At 54.2% G+C, this 26,643-nt stretch overlaps 2 protein-coding genes across 11 annotated transcripts in view; one reads left to right on the top strand and one right to left on the bottom strand.

The window, feature by feature from the left end:
- PTPA (protein phosphatase 2 phosphatase activator) overlaps positions 1-10,598 on the bottom strand; it is a 39,485-nt gene extending 28,887 nt beyond the window's left edge. For 2 of the 7 annotated variants that reach the window (XM_008005985.3, XM_037995342.2), the window contains exon 1: positions 10,294-10,598. In XM_008005985.3, the coding sequence (XP_008004176.1) occupies positions 10,294-10,324 (31 nt within the window). In that variant the 5' untranslated portion in view covers positions 10,325-10,598. Of the gene's footprint in view, positions 1-4,453; positions 4,572-10,293 lie in introns of all 7 variants that reach the window. The other 5 variants (XM_073022005.1, XM_008005983.3, XM_037995343.2 and 2 more) reach the window with 5 other exon arrangements.
- A 523-nt stretch (positions 10,599-11,121) lies between these two features.
- CRAT (carnitine O-acetyltransferase) lies at positions 11,122-26,447 on the top strand. 4 transcript variants are annotated; one of them, XM_008005979.3, is made up of 16 exons: positions 11,122-11,426; positions 12,574-12,672; positions 12,947-13,083; positions 13,768-14,031; positions 17,091-17,209; positions 18,330-18,383; positions 18,886-19,051; positions 19,395-19,569; positions 21,067-21,245; positions 21,790-21,890; positions 22,612-22,731; positions 22,891-23,013; positions 23,114-23,249; positions 23,955-24,017; positions 25,123-25,260; positions 25,646-26,447. In XM_008005979.3, the coding sequence occupies exons 3-16, from the start codon at positions 13,054-13,056 to the stop codon at positions 25,859-25,861; spliced, it is 1,884 nt and encodes a 627-aa protein (XP_008004170.1). In that variant the 5' UTR covers positions 11,122-11,426; positions 12,574-12,672; positions 12,947-13,053; the 3' UTR covers positions 25,862-26,447. The 4 variants fall into 4 exon arrangements, with proteins under 4 accessions (XP_008004170.1, XP_008004171.1, XP_008004173.1 ...); XM_008005980.3 differs by lacking the exon at positions 12,574-12,672; XM_008005982.3 differs by lacking the exon at positions 12,947-13,083.
- Positions 26,448-26,643: the final 196 nt, after the last annotated feature.

The following is a 26,643-nucleotide window of genomic DNA, read 5'->3' as shown; positions in this document are numbered from 1 at the left end:
TGTCACCACGCCCAGCTCATTTTTGCATTTTTAGTAGAGACGGGGTTTCACCATGTTGGCCAGGCTGATCTCAAACTCCTGACCTCAGGTGATCTGCCTGCCTTGGCCTCCCAAAGTGTTGGGATTACAAGTGTGAGCCACCACGTCTGGCCTCTCTCTCACCTTTAAACCAGGACTCCAGTACCTGAGCCCTCGCATAGACCAGGCACATACTTCCAGGACAGAGTAATGGCTTGTTAAACCAAACTCACCAGCCTCCTACCCTTCCTCACTCTGGGGAGGAAACAGAAGGACAATATTGACAATCCCTTCAATAACCATGCCCTCCCTTCCCTCTCCCCACCACAGCAGGACGGTTAGAGAAATAAAACCAAGTTGATGTTTCAGACATCCACAGGCAATTCACAGAAGAAAAAAAACAGGCCAGGCGTGGTGGCTCATGCCTGTAATCCCAGCACTTTGGGAGGCCAAGGCAGGTCGATCACGAGGTCAGAAGATCGAGACCATCCTGGCTAACATGGTAAAACCCCGTCTCTACTAAAAAAAATACAAAAAAAATTAGCCAGGCACCGTGGCCAGCACCTGTGGTCCCAGTTACTAGGGAGGTTGAGGGAGGAGAATGGCATGAACCCGGGAGGCGGAGCTTGCAGTGAGCTGAGATTGTGACACTGCACTTCAGCCTGGGCGACAGAGCGAGACTCCCTCTCAAAAAAAAACAAAAAACAAAAAAAACACTAATTGCAATAAACAAATAAATTGCCAACTTCCTGAATAAGCACGGACACATAAATTATATGACTTCTCTTCCTGGATAAGGTTGGCAAATTAAAAATATCTGGCTAGCGTGGTGGCTAGAACCTAATCCCAGCACTTTGGGAGGCCAAAGCAGGCAGATCACTTAAGGCCAGGAGTACAAGACCAGTCTGGCCAACCTGGCAAAATGCAATCTCTACAAAAAAAAAATTTAAAAATTAGCTGGGTGTGGTTATGCACCTGTAGTCCCAGCCACTTGGGAGGCTGAAGCAAGAGATCACCTGAGTCCAGGAGGTGGAGGTTGCAGTGAGCTGAGATCACACCACTGCACTCCAGCCTGGACAACAGAACAAGACTCTGTCCCAATAAAAACAAAACAAAACAAAGAAAAAGACATCTGACATTGATTCCAGGAAGAGGAAACAAGAATTCTCCTGCTCTGTGGGTGGGAAGGTCAGTTGGTAGGACCTGCTAAGGGGACAACTCAGCACCACCTTTTGAAGTAAAACACTGCATATACACAATGAGTCAACAGGTCTACTTATAGGAATCTATCTTTCAGATGTGCTCACGGAAACAGACAAAGGTGTACATAAAGGTGCTTGATGCATCCAAAAACAAAAACAAAAAAAGGTTGGGCACAGTGGCTCATACCTGTAATCTCAGCACTTTGGGAGCTCCAGGTGCAAGGATCACTTGAGTCCAGGAGTTTGACACCAACCTGGGCAACATAGCGAGACCCATCTCTACTTTAAAAAAAAAAAAAAAAACTTTTTAGGCGGGGCACGGTGGCTCATGCCTACAATCCCAGCACTTTGGGAGGCTGAAGTGGGTGGATCACACCTGAGGTCAGGAGTTGGAGACGAGCCTGACCAACACAGTGAAACCCCATTTCTACTAAAAATATAAAATTAGTCAGGTGTGGTGGCACATGCCTGTAATCCTAGTTATTTGGGAGGCTGAGGAAGGAGAATTGCTTGAACCGGGAGACAGAGGTTGAAGTGAGCCAAGATCATGCCATCTCACTCCAGCCTAGGCAACAAGAGTGAAACTCTGTCTCAAAAAAAAAAAATTTTTTTTTAATTAGAAACAACCCAAATAGGCTGGGCGTGGTGGCTCACACCTGTAATCCCAGCACTTTGGGAGGCCAAGGCAGGCAGTTCACGAGATCAAGAGTTCAAGACCAGCCTGGCCAACAAAGTGAAACCCCATCTCTACTAAAAATACAAAAATTAGCCGAGTGTGGTGGCACACACCTGTAATCCCAGCTGAGGCAGGAGAATTGCTTGAACCCAGGAGGTGGAGATTGCAGTGAGCTGAGATCGTGCCATTGCACTCCAGCTCTGGCTGACAGAGCAAGATTCTATCTCGGAAAAAAAAAAAAACAACCCAAATATCAGTTGATAAGACAATCGGTAAATAATGATATGCCCAGGTCAGACACGGTGACTCACACCTGTAATCCCAGAACTTTGGGAGGCTGAGGCGAGAGGATCATTTGAGGTCAGGAGTTCCAGACCAGCCTGGCAAACGTGGTAAAATCCCATCTCTACTAAAACATACAAAAATTAGCCCAGCATGATAGCACACACCTGTAATCCCAGCTACTTGGGAGACTGAGGCAGGAGAATCGCTTGAACTGGGGAGGCAGAGGTTGCAGTGAGCTGGATTGTTCCACTGCACTCTAGCCTGGGTGACAGAGTGAGACTCTGTCTTAAAAAAAAAAAAAAAAAGAAGCCGGGTGTGGTGGCTCATGCCTGTAATCCCAACACTTTGGGAAGCCGAGACAGGTGGATCATTTCAGGCCAGGAGTTCAAGACCAGCCTGGCCAACATAGCGAAATTCCATCTCTACTAAAAATACAAAAAATTAGCCGGGTGTGGCAGCACATGCTGTAATCCCAGCTACTTGGGAGACTGAGGCAGGAGAACTGCTTGAACCCAGGAGGCAGAGGTTACAGTGAGCCGAGATCATGCCACTGCACTCCAACCTGGGAAACACAGCAAGACTCAGTCTCAAAAAAAAGAAAGAAAGAAAGAAAGAAAGAAAAGATATGCCCACATAATAAAAATTTTCTAGCTTATAAAAAGAATAAAATCTAGGCCAGGCACAGTGCCTCACGCCTATAATCCCAAAACTTTGGGAGGCCGAGGCAGGCAGATTGCTTGAGTCCAGGAGTTTGAAACCAGCCTGGACCACATGGCCAAACCCCATCTCTACAAAAAATACAAAAATTAGCCAGGTGTGGTAGTGCACACCTGTAGTCCTAGCTACTCAGGGGCTGAGGCGGGAGGATCAGTTGAGCCCAGGAGGCTGAGGCTGAAGTGAGCTGCACTCCAGCCTGGGTGACAGAGCAAGACCCAACCTTGAAAAAAAAATTGGAAACAACCCAAATATCAGTTGATAAGATGATGCATAAATAATTATATGCCCACATAATGGAAATTTTCGTAACTTGTAGAAAAAATAAAATCTAGACCAGGCACAGTGGCTCACATTTTTAATCCCAGCACTTTGGGAGGCCCAGGCAGGAGGATCGCTTGAGCCCAGGAGTTCAAGACCAGCCCAGGCAACACAGGGAGACCCCCATCTCTACAAATAATTTAAAAATTAGCCAGGCGGCCGGGCGCGGTGGCTCAAGCCTGTAATCCCAGCACTTTGGGAGGCCGAGACGGGCGGATCACGAGGTCAGGAGATCGAGACCATCCTGGCTAACACAGTGAAACCCCGTCTCTACTAAAAAATACAAAAAACTAGCCGGGCGAGGTGGCGGGCGCCTGTAGTCCCAGCTACTCAGGAGGCTGAGGCAGGAGAATGGCGTAAACCCGGGAGGCGGAGCTTGCAGTGAGCCAAGATCTGGCCACTGCACTCCAGCCTGGGCGACAGAGCGAGACTCCGCCTCAAAAAAAAAAAAAAAAAATTAGCCGGGCAAGGTAGCTCATGTCTGTAATTCTAGCACTTTGGGAGGCAGAGGCAGGCAGATCACCTGAGTTTAGGAGTTCAAGACCAGACTAGTCAACATGGCAAAACCCTGTCTCTACTAAAAATAACAAAAATTAGCCAGGCGTAGCCAGGCACGGTGGCTCATGCCTGTAATCCCAGCACTTTGGGAGGCCAAGGTGGGTGGATCATGAGGTTAGGAGATCGAGACCATAATGGCTAACACGGTGACACCCTGTCTCTACTAAAAATACATAAAAAATTATTTGGGCGTGGTAGCGCACACCTGTAGTCCCAGCTACTCGCGAAGCTGAGGCAGAAGAATCACTTGAACCCAGCAAGCACTGGCTGCAGTGAGCTGAGATCGTGCCACTGCACTCTAGCCTGAGGGACAGAGCAAGACACTGTCTTGAAAAAAAAAAATCAGCTGGGCGTGGTGGCACACACCTGTGGTCCTAGCTACACAGGAGGCTGGGGCAGGAGGATCACCTGAGCCCAGGAGGTCAAAGCCACAGTGAGCCATGATCGTGGCACTGCACTCTAGCCCTGGCAACAGAGTCAGACTCTGTATCAAAAAATAATAATAATAAAAAATAAAGAACGTGGCGGGCAAGTAGTTCACGCCTGTAATCCTAGCACTTTGGGAGGCTGATGCAGGCCGATTGCCTGAGCTCAGGAGTTCGAGATCAGCCTGAGCAACGTGGTGAAACCCTGTCTCTACTAAAAATACAAAAAATCAGCCGGGCATGGTGGCACACACCTGTAATCTCAGCTACTCAGGAAGCTGAGGCAGGAGAATCGCTTGAACCCGGGAGGCGGAGGTTGCAGTGAGCAGAGATCGTGGCATTGCACTCCAGCCTGGGCAACAAAACGAGACTCTGCCTCAAAAAAAGAAAGAAAGAATGAAATCTACATTGCTGACATAGGAAAGACAGCCAAATTAAAAAAAAAAAAAGTGAAGAAAGAAAACTGCACTATTATATATATATATGTCAAATCCCATTCTTACAAAATAGGAACTGTACACACTAACATAAATCACACATATACATATTAGTATAATCACATGCTGCATAACAATGTTTCGGTCAGTCAACAACAGACTGCATATACGATGATGGTCCCATAGATTATAATGGAGTGTATATAGAAACCAGATAAATGGCACTTGATGTTAACATTGCAGATTAAGTAGGGAAAAAGACTGATGCTTAGTAATGGTGCTTGGACATTTGGTTTTTCCTATGAAAAATATATACATTAATAAATTTTAAAATATATACCATCTAGGTTTGTGCAAGTACATTCTATGATGTTCCCACAACGAGGAAATCACCTAATGTCACATTTATCAGAATGTGTCCCTGTTAAGTGATGCATGGGTCTGTACATGTGTTGCAAAAATGTAAAAGATTAAACACCAAAGTTACTGAAGATCATTTCTGAGAGTCGTGATTTATATAGGACTTCCATCTTCTAAGTTACATATTACTTTCAAAAACAAGCACAGGCCAGCCACGGTGGCTCATGCCTATAATCCCAATACTTTGGGAGGCCGAGGCGGGTGGATCACTTGAGCCCAGGAGTTCAAGACCAGCCTGGCCAACATGGTAAAACCCCATCTCTACTAAAAACACAAAAATTAGCCAGGCGTGGTGGCAGGCACCTGTAATCCCAGCTACTCAGGAGGCTGAGACAGGAGAATTGCTTGAACCTAGGAGGTGGAGGTTGCAGTGAGCCAAGATTGTGCCACTGCACTCCAGCCTGGGCGAAAGAGCAAAACTCCATCTCAAAAATAAAATAAAATAAAATTAGCCTGGCATGGCAGCATGTGTGACTGTAGTCCCAGCTACTTGGGAGGCTACAGTGTGAGGATGACTTGAGTCTGGAAGGTTGAGGCTACAGTGAGTCATGATCATGTCACTGCACTCCAGCCTGGGTGTCAGAGTGAGACCCTACCTCAAAAATAAACAGCAACAGCAAAAAAAGCACATAGTACTTTTGTAATCAGAAAAAAGCAAGAGTTTCTATATTTTCCAGTTGATGTGTGAAAGGAAAACCCAGAGAAGTTTCACATGCTGACCTAGAGGCAAACTTAACGCCAAAGCCAACTGCTTACTAGAAGTGCCCCTGCTAGCCGAATATCTCTTCAACCACATTGCAGGACTCCCTTCACTTTGTGATACGGAGAAATACAAGCCCTCAATCCTTTATTCATCATTCCAAAATCCATAAAGCTCTGAAAACCCAATTTTTTAAAAAATAAGTTTACCATAAGGTCATTAGGTATAAAATCTAAACTGATATGAAGACGTTTACAGGCCTTGTGTATCTGATTTAGTGAGGGTATTTATACATTTTGCTGAAATAATTGTGTTTGCTTAGGGGATGCTGTCTTCTGAAATATGAAAAACTCTGAATTTCAAAACACACCTGGCCCTGAGGGTTTTGGATACAGAGTTGTGGACCTGAATTTACAACTGCAGAAATGTTAGATTAGTAAGTATTGCCTTTAAAAATGCAAACTCTCAGCCAGGTGCGGTAGCTCAGGCCTGTAATCCCAGCACTTTGGGAGGCTGAGGCGGTGGATTACCTGAGGTCGGGAGATCGAGACCAAGCCTGGCCAACATGGTGAAAGCCCGTCTCTACTAAAAATACAAAAAAATTGGCCGGGCGGTGGTGGTGGGCACCTGTCATCCCTGCTACTCAGGAGGCTGAGGCAGGAGAATCACTTGAACCTGGGAGGCGGAGGTTGCAGTGAGCCAAGATCACGCCACTGCACTCCAGCCTGGGCAACAAGAGCGAAACTCCGTCTCAAAAAAAAAAAAAAAAAAGCAAACTCTTCCTAAAGTGGAAGGGTAAAGGACTATCAGTCACTCACAACATGGTATAAATTTGTCCCCCTGCCTTCCTCCTAAAACCTAGCTGATATCAGCTACATAGAGAAAAAGGGACAGGGACCTAAGAAGTTTCTGGAACATGTGACATTTGGAGAAACAGAGTCTGTCTGGAGAGGTCCTGAGGAAAAGAAAAGTGCCAGGGGACTTGGAGACCTAAGGAGAAGGACAGAGAATCTGAATTTAGAGAAAGACAAATCTCTGCCTAACTCAAACCAAGGCCCCAGAAAGAGACCAGAAGCTCTCTTCCTCCTCCCACCTGTCCTGCAAGCTCTGTTCCCAGAACCCAAAACTGAGGCCCCTGCTATTAGTAAATTGGCACTTCAACTAAGATGCCAAATAAAAAGCTTTGTAGGTCAGACTAGTAACCCAGCCACATTGCTTTTATGGGAAAATGAGTCCCACATTCCAAATAATCAACTTGGAAAAAATCTTTGGGAACATACAGCCCTTTTGTGCGTGTGAGATAACCATTCTCTGCAAAGGGACAGCCTCCTCGGAGGTTGCACTCAGCCAAGATCACACTACTGCACTCCAGCCTGGGTGACAGAGTTAGATTCTGCCTCAAAAAAAAAAGGGGGGTGGGGGGGATGGCACTCCTGACATTATTTAACAGGTATATTTCACAGGAAGAAAGCCTTCAGGCCAGTCCATATTTGGGAAAAGGCTACCTTACCAGGAAGCACTACAACAAATAACTGATGAAACACACAGAAGTTGCCAAAACACACAATCCCAAATCAAAGAAACAAGCCTTTAAAGGCAGGACTATGATAAATGAGGTCACGCCCACAGTCTCTCCAGCTTCAGGTTTATGTCTCTGACAAAGTTCCAAGGGACAGTGGATTCCCAACAACCTCACAGTATAAAATCAACATTCAGAATTTTAGAAATGTTCTTTTCTAAGCCCCCCAACAAAGACTATTATACAGCATTATCACCGGCCATTTGAAACTGGTCTACATGTTCAACCTGTACGACTTTGAAACTTTGAAAAAGATAAGGGCAATCAGCATTTACTGATCGCCCACTATGTCCCATGCTTTGCACATATCTTCTTATAGAACACATACTACAATTCTATGAAGAAAGTATAGTAGTTTCATTTTAAGAAATAACTGAGGTTTTTTTCTTAGGAGAAAAAAAAAAGAAATTTGAAAAAAAGAGAGAGGTAACTGAGGCTCACAGAGGCTGTGACTTGCCAGGCAGAGCCAGATATGTGTGACTCCAAAAATCCAAAGTTTTCATCATTACATTGAGTTAAGAGGAACTTTCTTGGTTGGGCGCGGTGGCTCACGGCTGTAATCCCAGCACTCTGAGTAGCCGAGGCAGCGGATCACTTGAGGCCAGGAGTTCAAGACCAGCTTGGCCAACTTGGCGAAATCTCATCTCTATTAAAAATACAAAAAATTAGCCCGGCATGGTGGTGGACGCCTCAGCAACTCGGCAGGCTGAGGCACGAGAATCGCATGAACTCAGGAGGTGGGGGTTGCAGTGAGCTGAGATTGCACCACTGCACCCCGGCCTGGGTGACAAAGCGAAATTCTGTGTCAAAAAAAAAAAAAAAAGAAGAAGAAGTTCTTTCCAGCTGTTCCCAAAAGTTGTTTCAAATTTCAAAAAAGGACCATGTCCAGGGACCTGGCTCTTTCCAGCCATGGATAACCTCCCTGAGCCTTCCTCTCTTTCAGGACACAGGTTCTCTCTCCTCCCACTCTCCACCCCCATTCATCCTAAGGGACACATTCATCTCACTGATAACAGTGGTTGCCTTATATCTCCTATCTCCTGATGTCATTACCAGAACTTTTTTTTGGGGAGATGGAGTCTTGCTCTGTCGCCCAGGCTGGGGTGCAGTGGCTGGAGTGCAGTGGCGCAATCTCGGCTCACTGCAACCTCTGCCTCCTGGGTTCAAGTGATTCTCCTGCCTCAGCCTCCCAAGTAGCTGGGATCACAGGCATATGCCACCACACCCGGCTAATTTTTGTGTTTTGAGGAGAGACGGGGTTTTGCCATGTTGGCCATGGCTGGTCTCAAACTCCTGACGTCAAGTGATCCACCCGCCTCAGCCTCCCAAAGGGCTGGGATTACAGGTGTGAGCCACCCGGCCCAGAGTCATTACCAGAACTTCCAAGGCAAGCTTGTCCAACCTACAGCCCAGGGCAGCTTTGAATGTAGCCGGACACAAATTTGTAAACTTCCTTAAAACATAGGCCAGGTGTGGTGGTTCACGCCTGTAACACCAGCATTTTGGAAGGCCAAGGCAGGCGGATCACGAGGTCAAGAGATCGAGACCGGCTGGGCATGGTGGCTTGTGCCTGTAATCCCAGCACTTTGGAAGGCCAAGGCAGGTGGATCACGAGGTCAGGCGTTCGAGACCAGCCTGGCCAATATGGTGAAATGCCATCTCTAATAAAAATACAAAAATTAGCTGGGCATGGTGGCACGCTTGTAGTCCCAGCTACTCAGGAGGCTGAGGCAGGAGAATTGCTTGAACCCGGGAGGCGTTCACACCACTGCACTCCTGCTTGGAGGAAGGAGTGAGAGGCTGCCTCAAAAAAAAAAAAGAAACCACAAAACCATTATGAGATTTTTTTCTTTTTGTGACTTTTTTTTAGCTCATCAGCTCTTGTTAGTTACTGTTAGTGTATTTTATGTGTGACCCAAGACAATTCTTCCAATGTGGCTTAGAGAAGACAAAAGATTGGACACCCCTGTTCTAAGGGCACACACACAGAGGTTTTGTACACAATGTCTGGTTTTGAATGTCCTAAGAAACGGAACCCAGCTCTTTGTTCATCTCTTTTGTGGGGCATGGAGAGGATGCCTTTTCTGATTTTCAACATTTCTCCCTCCTGAGATCTTCCCACGGACCACAAAATTGGAGACAGGATAGCAGGAATATCAAATGATTTCAAAACATTAGCTGCGTTTGGTGGGCCAACCTATTTGCCTCTGTCGGGAATGTAAAAGTTATCTATGGCCAGTCCAGCCTCCTCCTTCTCCATAAAAGGGGTCTCTAAGAAGATCCTTCCGTAGCACCTCCATCCCAGTTATTTGAGATGAACTAAAAAGAGGCTCCAGTATAAATAAGAGTTACCGAAGGAGATGCCAGAGACAGACTAACCTCCTTGCACAACCAGCCTTTTAAAATTAGGGGTTTAGACACCACGGGCAGTTTCCCTCAATAAATTCTCAGTCACGGAAACCAGAGTGTAGGAGGATGAGGGGTGAGCAGGGCGCGGAAGCTGAAACTGGGGGCGAGGCAGGCTCGGCCCACTGAACACCACCCCATCCCCTGAGCAGCGACTAATAAACACGGCAGCCTCCGGAATCACTTTCGCCCCCTTCCCTGGCAACTTCCCCACCAGGTTCACGGCTGACTTAGGCACGCGCTGCCCAGAGAGGCAAAAGGCCCCCCTTATGACCACGGTGCTGCCCACCCCGCATTCGGGCAGCCCGGACTCCCACATAACCCAGAGTTGCGCCCCAATCACCACCCCTTTGCAGCCCCTGCTTCCCTCCCAGCGGTGCCCCATCACCCACCTCTCCCCTAAGGCCATTCAACTCAGTTTCTCCTCGGGGCCCCTCAGCTTTTGCCCCTCCAGCTCCTCCGTGTCCTGACTCTCGCCCTCCTGAGCCTCCCACACCTGGCGCCGCCCTCACCCTACCCGACCCCGGCCCGGCCTGGCCCCGCCGGCCTTACCTGGTGGCGGCTGCCGCTCGCCCTCAGCCATCTTGCTCCGGCCAGGAGCCGGCCCGGATGCCTGCAGTCCCCTCTCGCCTTTCACGCTTGCACCCACCCTTCCTCTCCCCGGCTCCACCAAAGGCTTCGAGCTTCCTGAAGACAAGTGAGCGCCGGCCGGCTATAACCGAAAACCGAGCGTTAAAGTCACCCCAGGGACGACGGCCGCCATATCGGTGCGGGGCGCTCAGGGAGCATGCCCATTAACGGCCGGCGCGCGGCGGACGCGCGGACTCGGGCGACGGCCATGTCAGTGCGGGGCGCGCGGGGCGCATGCGCGCCAACGGCCGCCAAGCGCCAGGCCCGCTAACGGCCGCCGGAACGACGGGCGCCGCGGCTGCCATGATTGTGCGGGGCGTCACGTTTGGGTTGTGCACAGCCATGTTTTTCCGGGGCAGTCTCCTGTCCCCGAGTACCACCTGTCATCTTTGTGGGTGGTAGTGACCCTAATCCAAGGAATATGAGAGGACATTCTCCGGTCAACACGGTTATGTTTTCCTACCACTCTAAGAGTTACGCTCAAGAACACCAGACGGAGTTGGAGAGGTGCACACCGCTACCTCCAACAGCTTAGAAGACACGCGGGGGCGGGGGAGAGACAGCTGGACGGTGACCTCCTCCTTCCTACTCCACAGGTCTCAACGCCTTGCGGGGCCTCCCAACCAATGACTCGCCCTCGGCCCCGCCCCTCTGTCCCAGCACCCGCCGTGGCCCCGCCCCCAGCTCGCAGCCAGCCTACTGCGACCCGCTACCGGGAGACGCCCCGCCCCTCCTTCCCCGCCCCATCGAGGCCCCGCCCCCGCCCCGCAGCCAGCCTCCCGGGCTCCGTTGCAGGCTCGGGGCCCGCTACCGGCCCAGGCCCCGCCTCGCGAATCCTACTCCCCGGTGCCTGCCCGGCCCGGAGGGTGGGCGCGGGGCCGCCTCTACCGGCTGGCGGCCGTAACTCAGCGACCTTGGCCCGAAGGCTCTAGCAAGGACCCACCAACCCCAGCCGCTGCAGCGGCGGCGCGGACTTTGCCCGGTTTGTGGGGCGGAGCGGACTGCGTGTCCGCGGACGGGCAGCGAAGATGTTAGCCTTCGCTGCCAGGACCGTGGTGAGTGCGGCGGAGCCAGGGCCTGAGGGCCCTGAACGGCGTGGGTGGGCCGTGCGGTTGCGCCCGGGAGCGGAGACCTCGTCCTGCGGCCGCTATCCGACCCGGCCTCCAGCTGATGGGGTGGGGTGGGGTGGAGCCAGGCGGGCGTCCCAGGTTTGGCAGAGCAGGAGATTCGGGCGCAGCGTCAGAAGTGGGATTGAACCCACGTCCTGGAGCATTCAATTCCAACGACCCGGGAAAGACAGGGGGGACCCGGCTTCAGTTAGCACCCCCACCCTTAGACCCAGAGACAGGCCGGTGGGGGAGAGACCAGGAGCGTCCAGACCCGCGCTCACTCTCCCAGTTATTCTCTCACACCCGTCGCACGCTTAGGCCAGAGCCACTTCTCCGACCCTGTCCAGTTAGTTGGTCAGGCTCCTTTGGTTTATCAGATGGTCCCTGGGGAATTGTGTGTGGCCAGAGAAACACGCAGAGGCATCAAGCTAGGCTGCTCAGAAAGGCCTCAGAACTGGCAGGTGGCAGCCCCATGGCCTCCCTCCCCTCCAGCCCCCTTCCCCACCCTGGCTGTATCTACCCCTCAGTCCTCCCCAGAGGGCAGCCTGGATGCTAGCCTAATTTCAGTTCCTTCCATCCCTGATCCAAGCATATGTTGCTGGTGTCTCACTGTCTCGGACACACACTACCGGGCCAGAGGGCAGAGGGTGCATCCAGGCTCAGGCTCAGAGGCCCTTCTAGGTGTTGCAACACCCTGAGCCTCCACTGCACCCTTGTCACTTGTCTCCCAAGCTGCATCTCATCCCACAAACAGACTCTAGGTCATTCTCCAGGACCATCCGACTAGCCTGGTTACTTTCCTGCCAGGGAAACTGAGGCAAGGAGGGACTTGCCCAGAGTCCCCTGGAGCTGCTCATTCAAATCCAGCCGAATCGCAGCGTCCTTTGGTTTATTTTTCATACCAAAAGTCCTCCACTCTTGGACCCTAGCTGAATGAGCCACAGCTCAGGAAAAAATGAGTGTTGGTAGAGGGATGGCTCAGATGGGTCCCAGTAGTCCTGGAGAGAAACAGGAAATAGGCAGGGCTTCTGGCTGTCCCATCCACTGATGGCCTTTTCTGGTGTCTGCTCCCCTGCACCAACCCTAATTTCAGGACCGATTCCAGGGCTGTGGTGTAACCTCAGCGGCCAGGCAGTCTCTGCCCTCCAGCCAAGTTTTCTCTCATCAAAAAGATCTTCACAGATTCTGACAGGTGTATTTTTTTATTACTTCTTGGCCTGCCTCCCTGGCACTGAGCCCATGCAGAGAAGAAAGGAAAGAACTTTCTAGGTTCCCTTCTACTGGAATGCCCCCCACCAGCCTCTCACCTGCTCCCTCTTCCTCTACTTCTGAGAGCTCGGGAGGGTGGAGTAGCTTCTAGAGTTCAGGAGCTTCCCCTGCCACTGCCACAACCCCCGTTGCCACCACAGCCATTGCCACTGCCACCTGCCTCCCCCTGAATCTTGGCTCTTGTCTTCTCTTTCCAGCCCAGGCAAGTGGCTGCCTCTGGCTAGGTTCTGCTCGCCCACTTGGTAGCACAGTTAGGCTTAGAGATCCAACCAAGGCAGACAGGGCCCAGAACCTCGGTCCTGCCATGGAGGAGGATGGGCAGCAGAGAGAGAAGGTATGGAACAGAGCTCCTGCCGCTCGCCTGCTCACTGCAAGAGCAGCCTCGGGCCCTCCTGTCTCTCTTTCTGCCCACTACAGGGCCTCCTGGACTTTCTCTGTCTCTGCCGCCTCTCACCCTCCATGCCAGGCCACCCAGCTCTCTCGCCACAGCACTGCCCTCACCCCACCCCTCCCCCATCTCAGAGGCAGGAGGAAGCCCAAGGCCCCTCACCCGAAGATGCTGCCATTGTCTGGCTCTCTGTGATTCTCTCTTCTTCCCTTCTATTTCTCAACCTGGAAAGGGTGGGAGAAAAGGAGGTGGGGACCTCCAAGAGGGACAGTCACCACTCTGCTGGCTGGTTCCTCTTCCAGGGTGAGAAAGGAGGGGCCTGTGCAACCCAACAGGTGGGCGGTCCCCCTCACCTCTGCTACGCCAAAGAGCCATTCATCCTGACTTGATTCCCCTGAGCCTTGCCAAGAACCATGGCCACACCCCACCCCTCCCCATCCCTACCTGCATCTCCAGGCCCTGGAGAGGCGGGGACACCTACAGCTCTAGGGCTGGAAGGCCAGGGCCAGCCCCACCCAAGAGGCTGTCTCTGCCCCAGGAATGGGCACATAAGTGCCCAGGACTACAGCTTTGGGACTGCCAGGACTCCAAGCTGGGAAGGGAATGAACAGGATGTTCTGCTGCCTGCAGGTGAAGCCTCTGGGCTTCCTGAAGCCCTCCTCCTTGATAAAGGCTTCCGGCCGCTTCAAGGCACACCAGGATGCACTGCCACGGCTGCCTGTGCCCCCTCTCCAGCAGTCCCTGGACCACTACCTGAAGGCGCTGCAGCCCATTGTGAGTGAAGAGGAGTGGGCCCACACCAAGCAGCTGGTGGATGAGTTTCAGGCCTCAGGAGGCGTAGGGGAGCGCCTGCAGAAGGGGCTGGAGCGTCGGGCCAGGAAGATGGAGAACTGGGTGAGTGAGGGGTGCCCTCACCGTGACCTGCTGCTGGCTGCACAAGCACAGTTCTCCAGTGCCCACTGCGCTGGCACGGCCGTTCATTTGCAGCCCAGAGTTTTGTGAGCACGTACTCTGTGCCTGGCACTTGGCAGGGCACCGGGTGATCAAGAAGGACACAGTCACCAGCCCACTGGAGCTGACATTCAAGTAGGGAGGAGAGAAAGGGGATGAACAGGACACAGGTTGTGGACAAGGTGTCATGTTCTGGGATAGAGGCAGGAGTGGGGTGCAAGGACAGGTACAGCCAGGTAGAAGAAGATGCCCTTGTGCTCGGTGGGACAGCCTTAGGCAGGGGATACGTGTCACTTAGTGACGGATCGCCCTGGTTCTGTGTCTGATCTGTGACACAGGTGTACCCAGTTTGGAAAATGTGCCTACACCAATGCTTCGTGTGCTTTTCTATTTACATCTCATACTTCAACACACAAATTAAAAAGGTGACAGCCGGGTACAATGACTCACACCTGTAATCCCAGCCCTTTGGGAGGCCAAGGCGGGCGGATCACAAGGTCAGGAGTTCGAGACCAGCCTGGCCAACATGGTGAAACCCCGTCTCTACTAAAAATACAAAAATTAGCCAGGTGTGGTGGCAGACACCTATAATCCCAGATACTGGGGAGGCTGAGGCAGGAGAATTGCTTGAACCTGGGAGGTGGAGGTTGCAGTGAGCCAAGATTGTGCCTCTGCACTCCAGCCTGGGCAACAGAGCAAGACTCCATCTTGGGAAAAAAAATGGGGGGGGGGTGCCGGGCGCGGTGGCTCACACCTGTAATCCCAGCATTTTGGGAGGCCAAAGTGGGCGGATCATGAGGTCAGGAGATCGAGACCATCCTGGCTAACACAGTGAAACCCTGTCTCTACTAAAAAAAAATACAAAAAAATTAGCTGGGTATGATGATGGGCACCTGTAGTCCCAGCTACTCGGCAGGTTGAGGCAAGAGAATGGCGTGAACCCGGGAGGCGGAGCTTGCAGTGAGCCAAGATCACGCCACTGCACTCCAGCCTGGGCAACAGAGCGAGACTCCGTCTCAAAAAAAAAAAAAAAAAAAAAAAAAGATGGCCCAGCTGCTGGGAGGGAGGCAGAGTGGGAGCCAGAGATGAGGGGGAGGGGTGACATCACCCCCAGGGAGCTGTGGCAGCCTGGGTCTGACACTGGATGGGAGACAGGGAGAGTCATTAGGTCCAGGACTGTTTTGGAGGCAGTGCCAGTGTCACTTGCCAATGGTGGGGGCAGGGGTGGAATTTGCCAAGTCGGGGTTGCCTGAGGGAGAAACTGCCTGTGGGAGAGCCACAGCGGGTCCCGCCCTGGGAAGTGCTGTGTTATAGGGGATGTCATGGGGATGGGAGGTGGAGCTCTAGTCCTGGGGCTTGGCGGAGGCTGGGGGCTGCACACAGGAGGTGGGAGTTGTCGACATTTGCTGAGACTCGTCAGGTCAGGACTTTGGACTCCAAAACCTGGGACAAGTCACCTCCCCCTCACCCCTTGCCAAGGGCTAGTGGCCCAGCGCCACAGGGGAGTGCGTGTGATGAAGAGGCACATCCTGCTGCTGTTCACCACAGGGTGAGGGGACGCAGGGTGGGCCCAGGTCTCTGGGGGTGGAAGGCCAGAGAAATCTGTACTGGCTGTGTGCAGGGACGGTGGGTGTTGCAGTCAGCATAGAGGACACAGGGTGACAGTCACCTGGGAGTGTGCGCAGTCCCAGACATGGAGCCTTTAATACCACATCCCTGGCTGGTGCCCAGAGACCCCCACCCCCCAGACAGAGGACGGACCGTCAGGGCAGAGAGTGAGGATGTGTCACCCACATCTTGTCACTAGCATAAGGATTCATCCTTGCAGGGAGCGTCGCCTCAAGATTGCCCTAACCTTGAGATCAAAGTGGGTATCTACTCCCCGAGGCCACAGAGCAAGACCAGATCCCTCAGGCTGCTCTGATACCCCGGTCTCCTGCCTCCTTGGACAGTTCTCTGCTGGGGATGGTCAAAAACTCACTTATTGGGCCAGACGCCATGGCTGACGCCTGTAATCCCAGCACTTTGGGAAGCTGAGGCAGGTGAATCATTTGAGGTCAGGAGTTCAAGCCTGGCCAACATGGTGAAACCCTGTCTGTACCAAAAAATACAAAAATCAGCCAGGTGTGGTGGTGCACACCTATAGCCCCAGCTACTCAGGAGGCTTAGGCAAGAGAATCGCTTGAATTCAGGAGGCAGAGGTTGCAGTGAGCTGAGATAGCACCATGGCACTTTAGCGTGGGCGACAGAGTGAGACCCTGTCTCAAAAAAAAAGTCACTCGTTGGACTTTGTTTTTGTAGACCCTTCCCTTTTTTCCTTTCTGTCTATTCAGGCATACATTTTAATTTAACGTATGGCAGTCATTGACAGAGAATGTGTAAAATGAGAATTCATTCACCTTGTCGGGCGCAGTGGCTCACGCCTGTAATCCCAGCACTTTAGGAGGCTGAGGTGGGCGGATCACAAGGTCAGGAGATCGAGACCATCCTGGCTCACACAGTGAAACCCCATCTCTACTAAAAATACAAAAAAATTAGCTGGGTGTGGTGGCAGGCGCCTGTAGTCCCAGCTACTTGGGAGGCTGAGGCAGGAGAATTGTGTGAACCCGGAAGGTAGAGCTTGCAGTGAGCTGAGATTACGCCACTGCACTCCAGCCTGGGTGAGAGAGTGAGACTCCGTCTCAAAAACAAAAAAAAAAGATAATTTATTCACCTTGCTGCCCCTCCCTACACCCCAGGTTTCCTCCCGATCTTTCTTTCACGTCCTTTCTCAGCAGCAGCGTCTGATTGATCTGGCTAATACTGATCACTCGGGCTAAAGGGAAGAGGCTGGTGGGTTTAAGGTGTGGGGCGGGAAGGGTGGGTTCTGGATCTAAGCATTTACTTTGAGAATCTCCATAGTGGGGTAGAGGGGAGGGGGCCAGCCACGTCCCCTAGCCCTGGGGAAGAGGGGGCACCAGGGCCCATGCACCCCTCCTGACAGGCTCTGGCCCTTTTCCCAGCTGTCTGAGTGGTGGCTCAAGACTGCCTACCTCCAGTACCGCCAGCCTGTGGTCATCTGCTCCAGCCCAGGTGTGATGCTGCCCAAGCAGAACTTCGTGGACCTGCAGGGTCAGCTCCGGTGAGTGGCTGGGGCTCGGGGGCTGGGAGGCAGCCGGGCCCCTCGAGTCCACTTCCCCCAGCGACTTGGAGGGGCCCTGACCCTGTTTATCTTTCTGCCCCATAAACAGCCTTATGAAGTAGGGAGCATCCTCCCTATTTTACAAATGGGGAAATTGAGGTTCGGAGCAGGGAAGGGAGCTGCCCAAGACCCCATTCAGGAAGCAGGGTCTCTCCAGCTCTGAAGCCTCATGGCTATTAACCACATCTTTGTGAAGGCCCCATCCTCCTCCGTACCTGAGGCTTCTCCCCAGCCCCAGTTTTAGCACTTCACCCCTCCTTCCCACTCTCCTCAGCTAGCCACAGGGGTGACCTCTGTACACAGTCCTCTTTTCCACATTCAGCCAGGTCACCTGTGCCAGCCCCTATTCCAGTCCTACCAGAGATAAAAATACCAGCAACAAGGATCTCCTTCCCAAGGACCAGCCATTGGCTGCCGTCCCCTGCTTCTCTTAAAGGGACCAGGGCACCCTGGGAAGGGCCGGGGTTCAGGCCCGGGAACTCCAGCCAGTGGTCCCCATGGTGGGATCCAGGGGCAGCCCCAAGCATTGAGGATGGTTGCCATGGGCCAGACAGCCCTGGGAGGAAGGCGGCCTGGGGGACACAGAGGCCCAGAGTGGGGAAGGAACCTAGTGGAGGGAACACCGGAGCCACTGCTGTCCCATTCACACCACCCCAGGGGACTGGGGCCCTCCAGAGCCAATGCTTCAGAGCAGATGACACTCCCTCCAGATTCTAGGCTGTGGTTCAGGAGCTCAGGCCCTCTGTGGGTAGACCCAGCCCACTGACCCCTAACCAAGCCATACTCCAGCTGCAAGGGACTAGCACCCAAGTCCTACCAGGCCCTTGGCCACCAGCACTTCCCCGAGCCCTCCTGACTGTGCTCCCTCTAGAGGTTACAAAGAAGCAGACACAGATTAACAAACTGGGACTCCCAGGCTCCTCCCTTGTGCTCCTGGGCTTTCTGGACGCGGTGAGGGAGGATGGAAGACTAGGCCTCCCACTCCCCAAGCAGGTGTCCCTAGCCCGGGGCCTCCCTCAGGGTGTCCACACAGCTTGTAATCTCTAATCAATCTTTCCAGATTTGCTGCCAAACTCATTGAGGGTGTGTTGGATTTCAAGGTCATGATTGACAAGTGAGCAGCCCCACCCCTGCCCAGCCCCACACCTGCCCAGGCCTGCCTAATTACCACAGCCACCTCTGACCCCAGCCCTGGCCCGGCAGGCCCAAAGCTCAGTCACTTTCACTTCCTGTCAGCTCAGCCTTGGGTGGGATTTGGGAGATGGAGCACTGGGGATTGTTGTCTGCTACAGCTGCTGGAATCTCCTCTGGGTGGGTGACCCTGTCCCATCCCAACTAAAGAGGACCCCAGAGTTTTATTCGCTGCCTCATCTTCCCTGTTACAAACTGAAGCCCAGAGAGGGGAAGGGAGGGAGTTTCTAGGTGACTTCTGAACAGGGCCCGCTGGGGCAGAAAGCGAGGCCCCTGCCTGCAGCGCAGCCCTGAGGTGCTTATGCTGGGAGGGGGGGCGGGGACACTGTGTAAGCCCCCAGCAGTACCTAGGAGGTCCCTGTTGACCCTGCCTTCCTCCCCATTCACTTGCCCAGTGGCGCCCTCACTGCCCCTCTGCCCTGCAGTGAGACCCTGCCCGTGGAGTACCTGGGGGGGAAGCCACTGTGCATGAACCAGTACTATCAGATCCTGTCCTCCTGCCGAGTGCCGGGCCCTAAGCAGGACACGGTCAGCAACTTCAGCAAGACCAAGAAGCCTCCCACGCACATCACCGTGGTACACAACTACCAGGTGGGTGGCCCCCACCCACGCCTGCAAGCCCCTGCCCTGCTGCAGGAGTACAGCAGGACGGCTGCGGTCGGCTTCCCCACTGCGGTTCCCCAGCACACATGCCCATGTGCCCCAGGAATGGGCATCCCCTGGCTTCTCCATTGGCGGCCCAGGGAGGCCAGGAGGGGCCGTGGGCCTGCCCAGCCCAGAAGGGCGATCCAAGGACCTCCTCCCCCTCACACCCTTGGCCTGACTCCATCCCCTCCAAGGCCAAGGCCAGGAGGAGGCAGGTGTGGGGAGGTGGCTGCTGTCAGCCTGGGGTCCCCACTCAGCTCCCTCCTCTTACCTGCCTGTGCCCCAACAGTTTTTTGAGCTGGACGTGTACCACAGCGACGGGACGCCCCTCACTGCGGATCAGATCTTCGTGCAGCTGGAAAAGATCTGGAACTCATCCCTACAGACCAACAAGGAGCCTGTGGGCATCCTCACCTCCAACCACCGCAACTCCTGGGCCAAGGCATACAACACTCTCATCAAAGGTGCCTCTTGCGGGCCGTGCTGGGGCTGCACATCCAGGCCTCTTCCCCTGGTGGGGACCAGCCTCAGCACCACCCATAGGGTACCCGAAGTCTGGTGGCAACAAAGGAATGAGAAGAGACAGGTTAAGAGTTCATAAAGGGGGCCGGGCGCGGTGGCTCACGCCTGTAATCCCAGCACTTTGGGAGGCCGAGGCAGGCGGATCACAAGGTCAGGAGATTGAGACCATCCAGGCTAACATGGTGAAACCCTGTCTCTACTAAAAATACAAAAAATTAGCCTGGCGTGGTGGCGGGCGCCTGTAGTCCCTGCTACTCGGGAGGCTGAGGCAGGAGAATGGCGTGAACCCGGGAGGCGGAGCTTGTAGTGAGCCGAGATCTTGCCACTGCACTCCAGCCTGGGTGACAGAGCAAGACCCTGTCTCAAAAAAAAAACAATTTCATAAAGCTGGGAGCCAGGGGCCAGTTGCAAAGTGGAGGCTGCAAAAGGCGCAGAGTTCTGGTCTCCACACTATTTGTTGAGTACAATCACTTAGATCTAAGAAGCAGATGTTCAGGGTGAAACAGTGAAAGGGAGGCAGTGTGTCATAGGCGTAATCTATAGCAATAGCGGTTTCAATGAATCTCCTTTGTGCTCAAACAGCATATCTTTAACTTACTGGAGAGTAGCTAGTGGGAGCGGCTTAACTAGGAGCCTGCACGTCTGTCCACATTCTAGTGTGTCAAAGGAGTATCTTTCTCCTTGAACACAGTGTTTACAGATAGAGCGAGTCTCGCGCTGAGCATGGGAACATGATGGCAATTAGGAGGCTTTCCTCCTCTGCGGCCTCTTGTGGCTTTCCACAAGTTATTATCCCATATTTTTAAGGCCAGTTTATACAGGCACCCACAAGCCCTTTTCCCAGCATTCCCCCAGCACACTGGGCCCCGCACAGCCATGGGCAGCCATGTTTCTCACTGCATCCTCTCAACGTGGAGCAGGCAATGTGGGCCCCGTGTCATAGATGAGGACACCTCATGGTTAGGGTAGTTTCTCTCTGCTATACAGCAAGTTAGGATTACAGTCCAAGTCCTCTGGCTGAGGAGCCCACCCACCTCCACGCTCCCTGTACCCCCGAGCACCAGCAATCCTCCAAAGCATGTCTTGCTCAGGGGCATTAGCCCCAAAGTCAGACCACCTGTGTGGGATCCCTGGCTGTCAGGCCAGCTCCTGTGTGACCCTGGGCTTCCGTTTCCTGTGTCTAAAGTGGGCCAGGTGTTGGGTCCTGCCTCAAGGAATGCTGTGGGGCTGCAGGGTCCTGTTGAGTTTGAAGCTCTGAACCCACACCCTACACTCGGTGAATGCCCTGGAGGGCCCCTGAGGTGGGGATCTCCTCATCCCAGAGGGGTACAAATAGGTCAGAAGAGCCCAGGGCAGGAGGCTGTGGAGGGGCTGGTCCATCTCTCCCACACCCTGAGACTCACCCCATTTTGAGCCTCCCCACCCCATGCCACCTGCAGACAAGGTGAACCGGGATTCTGTGCGCTCCATCCAGAAGAGTATCTTCACTGTGTGCCTGGATGCGCCCGTGCCCAGGGTCTCAGAGGACGTGTACCGCAGCCACGTGGCAGGCCAGATGCTGCACGGGGGCGGCAGCAGGCTCAACAGCGGCAACCGCTGGTTCGACAAGACGCTGCAGGTGAGGCCCAGCAGGGCTTCGCCCACTCGTGTACACCTGAACGGGGCCTCCATGGCCTCGGGACTTCCTGCCCCTCCCAGGCCCTGCGTCCCCAGCCTCCTAGCTTGTAAAACAGGCAGGAAGCCAGCAGGCTGGACGCCACCATAATTACCAGGCAGCCAGCCTGTCATCACCAGTCCTGCCGCTGGCCTGGAAACCGCTGCCACCCCCAGCAGACCCCCACAGCGCCTCACAGAGAACCTGGGATCTGGGGTCAGCCAGTGCAATCCTGGCACAACAATCCCTCTCTGCACCTGTAAAATGGGGAGGTGGTCAACCTCACCGGCAGAGTAGTTTGAAGGACTCAGTCAAGCACGCTGAGCGTGGGATGTGCTTAGCACACCAGGGCACCCAGTGAATGTCAGCTATTGTTAATAACAGTAATAAGTCAGCATAGCCCATTGAGATGGCTTCAGAGAGGCCCTTGCCTCGACCAAAGAGTGGTTGGGTTGGGGCCACCCCCCAGGGCCCTGGGGCTGACCGGGGTCTCCCTTCCCTTCTGCAGTTCATCGTGGCAGAAGATGGCTCCTGTGGGCTCGTGTACGAGCACGCTGCAGCGGAGGGGCCCCCTATCGTCACCCTTCTGGACTATGTCATCGAGTACACGTGAGTACAGTCACATCTCTCGCCTAGTTCCCCAGTGCCTAGTGACAGGTGACACACAGGTGAAAGACCGGCTTATGAGGAATATCACTCTCCTTTGTGCCTGGGAATCTGTTTCTTCCAAGGAAGCCAGCCGGATATGGTGGCTTGTGCCTGTAATTCTGACACTTTGGGAGGCTGAGGCGGGAGGATCAGTTGAGGTGAGGAGTTTGAGATCAGCCTGGCCAACATGGTGAAATGCCATTTCTACTAAAAATAGAAAAAAAAAAATTGCCCAGGTGTGGCAGCGTATGCCTATAATCCCAGTTACTCAGGAGGCTGAGGCAAGAGAATTGCTTGAACCCGGGAGGCAGAGGTTGCGTTGAGTGGAGACTGTGCCACTGCACTCCAGCCTGGGCGACAGAGTGAGACTCCATCTCAAAAGAAAAAAAAAAAAATTAGCCAGGCGTGGTGGAAGGCACCTGTAATCCCAGCTACTCAGGAGGCTGAGGCAGGAGAATCACTTGAACCAGGGAGGCCAAGGTTGTAGTGAGCTGAGATCACACCATTGCACTCCAGCCTGGGCAACAGAGCAAGACTTCATCTTTAAAAAAAAAAAGAAAGCTGAGGTGAAGGTGGTTTTCAGAACAAACACATCTCCCTGGGCTGGCCCCCACCCTGGTCTCAGAATGGACCCAGGCTCTAGAGGCGCCAGCATGAGCCTGAGGCCCCATGTACTGTGCAGGAAGAAACCCGAGCTCGTGCGGTCTCCCATGGTGCCCCTGCCCATGCCCAAGAAGCTGCGGTTCAACATCACCCCCGAGATCAAGAGCGACATCGAGAAGGCTAAGCAGAACCTCAGCATGTAAGTGCCTGCCCCTGCCATCCCCGTGCCAGGTGGGTAAGGCCAGGCCCTTGAGCTTGAGTGGCTCCTGTGCCAGCTCTTTCATGACACCCAGACCCCCTGTGGGGTTGGCAGGGGCTGCCGGGGCCTGCCCCTCACCTGCCCTTCCCACACCCCCAGCATGATCCAGGACCTGGATATCACCATGATGGTGTTCCATCATTTTGGAAAGGACTTCCCCAAGTCGGAGAAGCTAAGCCCAGATGCCTTCATCCAGATGGCTTTGCAGCTGGCCTACTACAGGTGCACCTCTGCAGCCCGCCCATGGAGGAGGGAGGAGACCTAGGGGCAGGGGAGGGGGTGTCCGCCTCCAAGGGGCGTGCTCAGCCCCATTTCCCACCAGGATCTACAGGCAGGCATGTGCCACCTACGAAAGTGCCTCCCTGCGCATGTTTCACCTGGGCCGCACCGACACCATCCGCTCGGCTTCCATGGATTCACTCGCCTTTGTCAAGGCCATGGATGACTCCAGCGTCACGGTGAGAGGTCTGGGGTGAGGGCAGGTGAGCTGGGTCTGAGCCATCTCCCTCGTGCTCACTCAGTCAACACACATTGATGGAGCACCTACAGGATTCCAGCCCCATGGTGGGCTCGGGGAATCTAACAGAAGCTGGAGCCGTGAATCTACCTCTGAGCTTCCTGGGGGCCAAAGAGAAAAAGGGAGTCATTCATTTGTTCATTCATTTATTCATTAGCAGTAAAGCAACCGCGCTATGTCAGGCCCCGGCTGAGGACCAAGGAGTTGGCAGGTGCAATACTCGCTCTTTTGTTTTTTCTTGTTTTTTTAAGAAAGTCTTGCTCTGTCCCCCAGGCTGGAGTGCAGTGGCGTGATCTCGACTCACTGCAACCTCCACCTCCCGGGTTCAAGCAGTTCTCCTGCCTCAGCCTCCCAAGTAGCTGGGACTACAGGTGCCTGCCACCATGCCCGGCTAATTTTTGTATTTTTAGTAGAGACGGGGTTTCACCATGTTGACCAGGCTGGTCTCAAACTCCTGACCTCAATGGGTCCACCTGCCTCGGCCTCCCAAAGTGTTGGGATTACAGGCGTGAGCCACCGCTCTCAGCCCTAATAGTTCCTCTTAAAGAGCTCAGAATCTAGTGCTGGGTGAGGGATGGGCTACTGAGGTGGGCAAAGAGAAGAGAAGGGACAGTGCTTCAGCTCCCTCCGACCCTCACCACTCTAGGGGCACCAGAAGGTGGAGCTGCTGCGGAAGGCCGTGCAGGCCCACCGAGGCTATACCGACAGGGTGAGTGAGCCCACTTGTGCCTACTCACTTGTCCCTTAGTGTCAGCCTGTCTGTCCCTCTGACTATCCATCCCTGCAGCCAATGGCAATGGCTGCCAACCCTTTGCTAGGACCACACCTCCCCCAACCTGGGAGCACCTGGAACCAGGCTGAATAGCCCCCTACTTTTTCTTTTTCTTTTTTTTTTTTTTTTTTTGAGATGGAATCTTGCTCTGTCGCCCAGGCTAGAGTGCAGTGGTGCAATCTCGGCTCACTGCAATCCCCGCCTCCCGGGTTCAAGCGATTCTCCTGCCTCAGCCTCCCAAGTAGCTGGGATTACAGGCACCCGCCACCATGCCCAGCTAATTTTTGTATTTTTAGTAGAGACGGGATTTCACCATGTTGACAGGCTAGTCTCAAACTCCTGACCTCAGGTGATCCACCCACCTCAGGCTCCCAAAGTACTGGGATTACAGGTGTGAGCCACTGCGCCCAGCCAAATATCTCAATTTTAAAGTTGGAGAGACCCAGCCTGGGCCCAGTAACTGCCCTGGTCCCAGGTTCCAGGGTTGGCCTGGGCCCTAGATTTTGGGTCACACTCTCTCCCTGATGCTAGGTATACGTGGTCCAGCAGACAGCGAGTTTCCTGCCCTCCAGCAGCTTGGGCTGCAGTCAGGGAGGTGGCTGTCTGGGTGCATGTCCAGGCTCTGTCTCTGAGCAGCTGTGTGTCCAGGCTCTGACCGTGCTACATGCACACATCCATTTAAGCTTACTGCCACCCTGCGAGGGCACTGCAGGACTCACCCCTCTTTACAGATGAAGACACTACGGTTGCAGAACCTAAGCAACCTACCAAGGCCCCGCAGCCAGGATGCGTCTAGGCCACCCAGCTCCAGGGCCCTGCTCTGCAACCCTGCACTGTCCTGCCTCCTGGGCAAATCCCCGCCCCTCCCTGAGCCTCAGTTTCCCCATCTGTGAAACAAAGGCTCTCTCTGGCCAGACTACTCTGGTCTCGTGGTTCTGAGTGGCCAGTGCCTGGGAAGGATGGCGCTGCCACAGGCTGAAGAGGGCAGGGATACCCCGCGGGTCCACAGCCCCTGCTCCTGACAGCTCCCCCACCCCAACAGGCCATCCGTGGAGAGGCCTTTGATCGACACCTCCTGGGCCTGAAGCTGCAGGCCATCGAGGACCTGGTGAGCATGCCAGACATCTTCATGGACACCTCCTATGCCATCGCCATGCACTTCCACCTCTCCACCAGCCAGGTGGGCCACTGCCCCAGGTGCCCCGGGGGCTGCAGGCAGAGAACCCACTGGCAGTTTGACGTGGCCCACACAGGCCCCACTGGCCCAATGCCAACACAGCTGAGTTCAGGAGGAGGAACTGGGGGCAGGGGCCTATCTGCAGCCCAAGCAGGCTGAGAAGGGGTCAGTGCTTCTCATGGGAGAATCAGCTTCCCTGACTCACTGGTCAGTATAAAGGAACATTTGATTTGTGCCAGCCTGTACTGGTTGCTGGGATATAGCAGGGGACAGACCATGGTCCCTGCCCTCAAGGGGCCTGCAGTCTTGGCAGAAGCACAGGCAGCCTGGGAAGTGCTGGGGGCGTCAAGGTAGGGGAGCTTGAGAGCTTTCGTCCTGCCGTCCCCAGGTCCCTTCCAAGACAGACTGCGTCATGTTCTTTGGGCCCGTGGTCCCCGACGGCTACGGTGTCTGCTATAACCCCATGGAGGCCCACATCAACTTCTCCCTGTCGGCCTACAACAGCTGCGCAGAGACCAACGCCGCCCGCCTGGCACACTACCTGGAGAAGGCGCTCCTGGACATGCGTGCCCTGCTGCAGAGCCACCCCCGGGCCAAGCTCTGAGCCCCTAGGACTCAGGCCTGCCAACGCCACAGCCAAGCCCACCCTGGGATGGGCCACCCACCAGGGCTCAGCCCATTGGTTCCCTCTTCCCTGGTCCCCCCAAATCTACTAAGTCACGGACCACATCCTCCAGGGGGCCTGCAGGCCCCAGCCAAGTGCCTTCCGTGGGTCATCTCAGCACCTGCCAGGGCCCGACCTGGGGCTGAGTGCAGAGGCTGAGCGGGACGTTAGGCCCGGGCCCCTGGTGCCTTCTCCACCGGTGCCTCCTCTGGGGAAGGGAACCAGCCCTCTGGAACAGGAGACTGGCCAGAGCTCTTTGTCTCACCAGCTCAGCCCCGGCCACTCCCTGCCATCTCTATGACCAGGCCAGCGTGTGTACCCTGCTTCCCAAACTCCCAGGACCTGGAGACAGGACTGTCTGGGGCAAGGGGCCAGGGTGTGAGGTTTCGCCTCCGCGGCGGCTGTGTTCCTGTGGGTAGCATGGCTAGCGAGCCCCTCTGGTTCCACTCAGCTTGGTTCCTGCCCCTGCCCTGTTGTATGATATTTATATGCAAGGTCATCAATAAATGGGAATTGTGTTGGTGAAGAGGTGTTTCAGCTGAGGCAGGCAGGGTGGGGGCAGGCACCTGGCCTTGCCCTCTTCAGCTTTCCCTGGGCCTGGGAGCTGGTGACCAAGCAGCCAGTGCGCCCGAGGACTTTGGTCCAGGAGCCAAGGGCCAGCTGTGACCTCGGGGCACTGGGCCCAGAACTGGGCCAGAGCCAGGGCTGCGTCCTTCACCAGC

This window comes from Chlorocebus sabaeus, chromosome 12 (genome assembly GCF_047675955.1).
Source record: "Chlorocebus sabaeus isolate Y175 chromosome 12, mChlSab1.0.hap1, whole genome shotgun sequence".
Classification (NCBI taxonomy): Eukaryota; Metazoa; Chordata; class Mammalia; order Primates; family Cercopithecidae; genus Chlorocebus; species Chlorocebus sabaeus.
This window is presented reverse-complemented; position numbering and strand designations above follow the sequence as displayed.